This window comes from Pseudomyrmex gracilis, unplaced genomic scaffold (genome assembly GCF_002006095.1).
Source record: "Pseudomyrmex gracilis isolate BER0280 unplaced genomic scaffold, ASM200609v1 scaffold_2037, whole genome shotgun sequence".
NCBI classification, from domain to species: domain Eukaryota; kingdom Metazoa; phylum Arthropoda; class Insecta; order Hymenoptera; family Formicidae; genus Pseudomyrmex; species Pseudomyrmex gracilis.
Genome location: NW_018022621.1, coordinates 1,244 through 8,619, shown reverse-complemented (window position 1 = coordinate 8,619; position 7,376 = coordinate 1,244). Strand labels below are relative to the sequence as shown.

The window sequence follows — 7,376 nt, the reverse complement described above, 5'->3', positions numbered from 1 at the left end:
GTGATTTTGGTGGTGTCAGAGTGAGAAGAGGTGGAGTGGAGTGGTCGAGTAGAAGAGCAGAGAGGAGCGGGGTGTGTGAGAGTGAGGTGGAGGGTGTATGAGTGGAGTGAAAGGTATAGAGGGGAATTAAGAGAGTTGAGAGGGGTTAGGTTTAGGAAGAGGTGTTTACAAGAGCGTAAGGAGCGTGTAAAGCGTGAAGAGCAAAAGGTGTAGTGAGTGCAGAGGGAGTAGCGAGGTGTGTTCGGTTTAGGGAAGGTAACGCTAGGGAGTTTTGAGATTGAGATAAGTGGAATGGCGGAAGGAGTGGATAAAAGGAAAAGTAAGGTAGAAATGTGGAAAGAGATGGAAGGGTGTAGAAGGGAAAGATCGGTGAGTGAAAGTATGGTATTAGAAAAGTGGTTGAAGAGAAAGAGAGAGGGGGAAGAGGAAGATGAAGAAAAAGGAGAGGTAGAGGAGGAGGAGAGGGTGTTTAGGAGTAGCAAGAAAGTGCAGAGATCACCGCAGAAAATAAAAGAAAAGATAATATATAGGGGGGAAGAGAAGGAGAAGGAGGAAGGTAAGGGTGAGGATGGAGAAGATATGAATATGTGGAAAGAATTAAGAGCAGTGAAGAAAAGTTTGGAGAAGTATACAGAGAGATTGGAGAAAATGGAAAGAGAAATAGAAGAGTGGAAAAGAAGAGAAGAGAGGTTAAGAGAAGAAAGGAAGGGATTTTTGGAGAAAGTAAGGATGCTGGAGGAGATAGTAAAAGATGGGGAGAGAGAAATAATAGAAGGTGTGGAGGTGGGGGGAAGTGTGGAAGGGGGAGAGAGAGAGGAGAAATTGGAATGTAGAGTGAAACAGATTGAGAGGAATTGGGAGTGGAAGGATAGGGAGGAGAGAAGAAGAAGAAATATAGTGATCAAAAGAGTGCAGAAGGAGAAGGGTGACTGGAGATGGGGAGTAGAAGAAATATGGAAGAAAATTAGAGTAGAGGTAAGCTGTGAGGAGATGAGGAGACTGAGTATAGGGAAAGGGGAGAGAGGGGACATGATATGGGTAAAACTAGGAAGGGAGGAGAACAAGAAGTTAAATTGGAAAAAGAAGAAGGCCCTAAAAGGAATGAAGATATGGATTGATGAAGATTGGACGTGGAAAGAAAGGGAAATAAGAAGGAAATTGGGAAAAATAGCGGTAGAGGAAAGACAGAAAGGAAAGAATGTATGAATAGAGGGAAATAAAATAAGAATGGAAAGTGACTGGTGGAGTTGGAATGAGGAGAAAGGAGAGTTAGAAATGTGGAGAAGTATAAAGATGGGGAGACAAAGGGGAACGGAGAGACGTTCGGGGGAACGGAGAGACGTTTGGGGGAACGGGACGGGAGAAAGGGGGGGGAGATAATAAAATAGAGAGGAAGGAAAAGGGGAAAAGAGAGAAGGCCGTGAGGGAGAGAGGGAAGGAAGATAGAGGAAAAAAAGATGAAATAAGGAAGATAGCATTTTGGAATGTAGCAGGCTTGAGTAATAAAAACAAGGAATTTTGGGAAGGGCTGAGAGAGTGGGATGTGATGATTTTAATGGAAACGTGGGTGGATCAGAAGGGGTGGGATAAGGTGAGAAGTAAACTGCCGAAAGAATTTATTTGGAAGGTACAATGGGCGAGAAAGAGGAATAGAAAAGGTAGAGCAAAAGGGGGTATGATGATGGGGGTGAAAAAGGAGGTTGAGTGGAGGGAGAAAGAAAACTGAAAGGAACAAGAGGGGATTATGGTTAGAAATATTAAAATAGGGGATGGATGGTGGAAGGTGATAGGAGTGTATGTCAATGAAGGAGTGGAGAGATTATTGGATGAGTTGAGAGAGATATTGGAAAAGAAAGAAAAGGATGTAAGAACAATATTAGGTGGGGACTTTAATGCCAGAACGGGGGAGGAAGGAGGTGAAATAGTGGAGGAAGAAGAAAGAGGGGAAGGTACGAGAAGAAAATCAAAAGACAAGAAGTTAAATGCAGAGGGGAGGAAATTGGTGAATAAAATAGAGGAAATGGGATGGACTATATGGAATGGAGATACGAGAGGTGACGAAGAGGGAGAGTGGACATATACTGGAGGGAGGGGAGAGTCGGTGATAGATTATGTTATAGGAGAAGCATGGTTAAAGGATGAAGTGGAGAGGATGGTAGTAGAAGACAAAGTGGACTCAGACCATCAGCCGGTGGTGGTGTGGGTGAGAATAAAAGGAAGTAAGAGAAAAAGAGCAAGGAATGAGAATGAAGGAAAAAAGATGAAAAGGATAAGATGGACGGAAGAAGGAAGTCAACAATTGGAAGAAGAGATGGAAAAAAGGGAAGAAAGGGAGAAAAAAGTAGAGGAAGAGTGGGAGGAGATGAAAAAGCTGATAGGTAGGGTGTTCAAAGGAATTGATGGAGAAGAAAAGAAAAATGGAAAAAGATGGTGGGATGAGGAATGTAGGGAAAAGAAGAAAAGGGTAAGGAGAGAATTAAAGAAGTGGAGGATAAGTGGAGAGGGGAAAGAAGGCTTTAAAAGAGAGAAAAAGGAGTATAGAGAGTTATGTGAAAAGAAGAAGAAAGAAGAGAATGAGAGATGGGAAGAGAAGGTAAAGAGAGCAAAGACAGAAGGGCAAGTGTGAGAGATTGTGAATAGAGAGAGAAGGGGAAGAAGGAGGAAGGGAGCGGAGATAGAACTGAAAGAATGGAAATAGTATTTTAAGAGGCAATTTGGAGGAGTAGAGTGGAAGGTAATGATGGGAAATAGAAGGGAATGAGGGAGAGGTGACGAGAATGAGATACGATGGAAGGAAATAGAGAAGGTGATAAAGAATATGAAGAATGGAAAGGCGGTGGGAGGAGATGGAATTCCTGCTGAGGTGTGGAAGTATGGAGGGGTAAGACTGAAGGAATGGATACATAAAATGTGTGTGAGGATATGGAGAGGTGAAGGGTGGATAAAAGACTGAGACGAAAGGATAATAGTACCAGTGTTTAAAAAAGGAGAAGGAAATAAAGTGGAAGAGTACAGAGGAGTGACGGTAACATCGACCTTGTATAAGGTGTATGCGGGAGTTCTGGCTGAAAGATTGAGGATGGAAGTAGAAAAGAAAGGTTTGATGGGGAATAATCAGGCGGGCTTTAGAAAAGGGAGGGGAGCAATAGACAATATTTATGTGTTAAATTACTTGGTAAATAAGAACTTAAGTAAGAAAGGAGGGAAGCTAATGGCTTTCTTTGTGGATTTGAGGTCAGCGTTTGATATGGTGGACAAGGGAGTGTTGACGAGGACAATGAACGAGAGAGGGGTAAGGAAGGAGTTAGTGGAAAAGTGTATGGAATTATATAAGGAAACGAGAATTAGAGTGAGAAAAGGAGAGAAGGTGGGGAAGAAATTCTGGGTAGGTAGGGGAGTGAGGCAGGGTTGTCCGTTGAGCCCTGATCTGTTTAATCTATTACTGGTGGATCTGGAAGAGAAGGTGAAAAAAGGGAGTTGGGGTGGGGTAAAGATAAAGGGAGAAAAGATCTACTCATTAGCGTATGCGGACGATATTGTGCTACTAGCGGAAGAGGAAGAAGGGATGAGAAACTTAATGAAGAGGTTTGAAAAGTATATAAAAGAGAAGGGATTGGAGTTGAATGCAGAGAAATCTAAAGTACTGAGATTTAGAAAAGGAGGAGGAAGAGATAAGAAAACGGAGTGGTATTGGAGAGGGGAGAAAATAGAGGAAGTAAAGAAGTTTAAGTATTTAGGATTTATATTCCAGAGGAACGGAAGACTGGATGAGCAGATTAAGGATAGAGTGAAAAAAGGGGCAGCGGTGATGGGGCAGGTGTGGGGAATCGGAAAGAGGAGGTTTGGCAGAGATTGGGGAAGAAGAGTTTGGCTTTTCGATACGTTGATATGGTCGGTGGTGAGTTATGGAGTAGAGATTTGGGGGTGGGAAGAGTGGAGAAAGATAGAAAGCTTACAAGAAAGATATTTAAGGTGGTTATTAAATGTGGAATGGGAGACTCCGGGTTACATGATAAGAGAGGAATTGCAAAGGGACTTATTAAGAGGAAGAGCAGGAATGAGGGCAATACGATATAAAGAAAGGGTTAGGAGAAGAGAAGGAGGGTTAATTGTGAGAAGATGTTGGGAAGAAATAAGAAATAGAACAGAGAGGAGTGAGGAGCTGTCGGAATGGGAAAGGGAGAGAGTGGAGTTTCTTAGGAGAAGAGAGATAGTGTTAGAGCCGGATAATGAAGAAGGAATTCATGGGGAGAAGAGGATAGCGAAGTTAAGGGAAAAAGAGAAGGAGATGCAGAGAAGTGAGAGATGGGAAAGGATAAAAGATTCGAAATATAATAGATGGTACCTAAGAATAAAAGGGAAAGGAATTCCGGGATATTTGAAAAAGGGAGGGGGGAGGAGAGGTGGCAGAGAATAGCGAGGTACAAGTTAGGGAATGAGATGAGAGGAGGAAAGTATTGGAAGGAGGAGGAAGAGAGAAAGTGTCGGATGTGTGGAGTGGAGGAGGAAAATTGGAAGCATGTGTAGAATGAATGTACAGAATGGGGTGTGGATAGAAGCTGGGATGATATAGTGAAAGTGATACTAGGAGAAGAAGGAGAGGGGGAAGAATGGTTGAAGAAACTGGAGGAATGGAGAAGATTAGAGTGTAGGGAGAAAGGAGATGAGGAAGGGAAGGGAGAATGTAGAAGTGAGAATATGGATGTATGAGTGGGAAAAGTGGAATGGAGATGTATGGAAGGGAGGAGAGCGAGAGGGTAAGGGAGAATGGAAGTGGATGAATGTGGGAATGTACGTGGATTAGAAAAGGTTGTAAGAGGTGGGAAAGAAGCGTCGGAAGCGGAGGTCCAATGGTAGGGCGATTTAGTTAGGATAGAATTGTGTGTGTATATAGAAATAGTATAGGATAGGATAAATTAAGGTATAGGTTAAGTTAGTTGTAAGCAAGATAATTGTAAGGTCTCGTAAAATAATGGTAAGAAATAGTTGTAAGAAACCTAAAACTGTAAATAAGGATTGTAAAAAGATTGTAACCAAGATGGGAATCAATAAAAGTATCTATCTATCTATATTTTGTACAAAATCCAACAATATACAAACCCGCTTTTCCGAACACTATATTCAATACTGTACTTGTAAAACAAAACAATAAACAAATGTAATGTATTTTCTTCTATATATTCACAATATATCTAAGTTCGTATCGAATAAGCGTACCGTGTTAGTCTCTTTTATTTTTTTCAAGAAAGCTGTTCCCAAACCTCTCACTCATTTACAAAACGACATATAAACAAATTTTTTAAATAAACTTTTTTATTATAGGGTGGAGGCACTAGTATCGATCACTTAACGTATTACACGAATGATTCATTTTGATATATAGAAATAGATCACGTCATGATAGTTGAAACCGCATCAAAACTTGTCAAGAAGATTAGTTTTCGCGATAAAATTTAGATGTTTTTTGTTAGAACACAGACAAAATTTTTAATTGTCATTAGAACAAAAAACGAGCTAAATCATCAGTGGTCGACCGTGTTTAGGCAGAAGTCGACCTAGCTAATAACCAATACTCGGCCATCTTTTCTGCATCATTACTTTAATGCTGAATAATTCAAGAAATATGAAAACTATACAGATTACGTGAAATTTGATAAAGAAATGATAAATAACAAGTTTTGTGTTAATTACAATTTATTAATAATATTATTCAGTACATAATTAATAAATATTAATAAATATATAATACAATCTTTATTGTATTCAGTTAAAGCTATCAGTTTTGTAAAGAATAAGATTAAGATAATTAGATAAATTATAAATTATTCAATTTCTTTGGCTATTTATGCTTTTAATTTATTTATTCTATTTTTTTTTATTAGAGTGGTCTTTGATACATTTAATTATTTTTTTGTTTTCGGTTTGTACAACTTTTGTTTCTTACTTTCTATACTCTCTTCCCATTCTTCTACTTTCTCTTTCTTAATTTTAATTTTCTGTAAATTCTCGGCTTATTTCCTTAACTTTTTCTCTTGTTTTTGGCGTTTTCGCAATTCAATATTTTTTTTCTACATTTTTTTTTCGTAAAAATCACGCCACGATTGTAATGAGATAGCACTCGAAGGCTTAACTTTTGGTGTCTTTTGTTGTTTGCTTTTCTATAGAGCTGGATAATAAATATGTTTTTTGAAAACTGTATTGAGAATGTCAACCTTCTCAGGTTTAATATGTTGAGTGTGAATTCTCTGTTTGTCAGTAACAGTCATTGAACTATTTGTAGGATCAGAAGGACTGTTTGAAGAAGAAGTACCATCAGGATTAACGTTTTTGTCTAAAAGACATCAAAAAATAAAAAAAAATATATACATTAAATAAAATGTGGATTCATGTAAGAGACATTTTGAGAAATTTAATAAATATTAATGATAGTAAGAAGACTTGTGAAAAATAAAGTAATATACCAAGTATTGTTGTTGGAGAAGGAACGGATTAAAGGTAATTAAAAAGGCCGATACGAGCAGTACATACCGGATGATCGTGTATAAAATAGAATTTTTTATTCAATAAACAAACGTTTCGATCCACAAGTTTGGACCTTCTTCAGTGTAATGTGTTACATTAAATTAAAACAAACTAATAATTCACAACATCACCACAATACAATCAAGTGATGTCAATCGAGTGAAATACAAAACTGTGTACTCAAGTTAGTGTACTAACTTGACGTTTGTTTATTGAATAAAGAATTCTATTTTATACACGATCATCCTGTATGTACTGCTCGTATCGGCCTTTTTAATTACTTTGAATCTTTCACGAGCAATTAACGGATTCAAGATTGGATTTATTTGAAGAAAGTAGCTTAATAACAAAAACGTCTGATATTGAACTATCTGAAAATCATCAAATATTCAATTCTTTTATTAGAAAATTTGTGATTTATTACGTATCTAAAGTAATCTTCTTGTTGTACGAACCATCAAGTTTGTCTATTGGAATAGCATTGTCAATGCTTATTTCACGAGTATTTTCTATTTTATAATTAAACTCACCAATCTCAAACAATCCATCAAGTTTATCTATTTGAATAGTGTGGTGCACACCACTTTATGAACACGCCGTGCAGCGGTGAGACGGCCTTAAGCTTGGGCCGGCGGCCCGCCGGCGCGCCGCTACACGGCGCACCGCGGCGCTAGTTCGCCCGCAAGCAACATTGGCCCCGACGGTTAGATAAGACGGCCGTCGGCGGCCCTTCGGTATCCAGCTCACCAGATAGCTAGAGCGCCATCAGCTCGCTATCTAGTTGGAGCAAGCACAGATCTCCCAGAGATCACTTTTTCTCCAGTGGAGAAAAAGCAAAAAAGCATTCCGCCGCA

At 39.0% G+C, this 7,376-nt stretch overlaps 1 protein-coding gene across 1 annotated transcript; it reads left to right on the top strand.

Moving 5' to 3' along the window:
• The first annotated feature begins 1,744 nt into the window (after positions 1 to 1,744).
• Positions 1,745 to 6,322, top strand: LOC109862594. The gene is made up of 3 exons (XM_020442668.1): positions 1,745 to 2,464; positions 3,047 to 3,898; positions 6,281 to 6,322. The coding sequence occupies exons 1-3, from the start codon at positions 1,745 to 1,747 to the stop codon at positions 6,320 to 6,322; spliced, it is 1,614 nt and encodes a 537-aa protein (XP_020298257.1).
• The last annotated feature ends 1,054 nt before the right edge of the window (positions 6,323 to 7,376 follow it).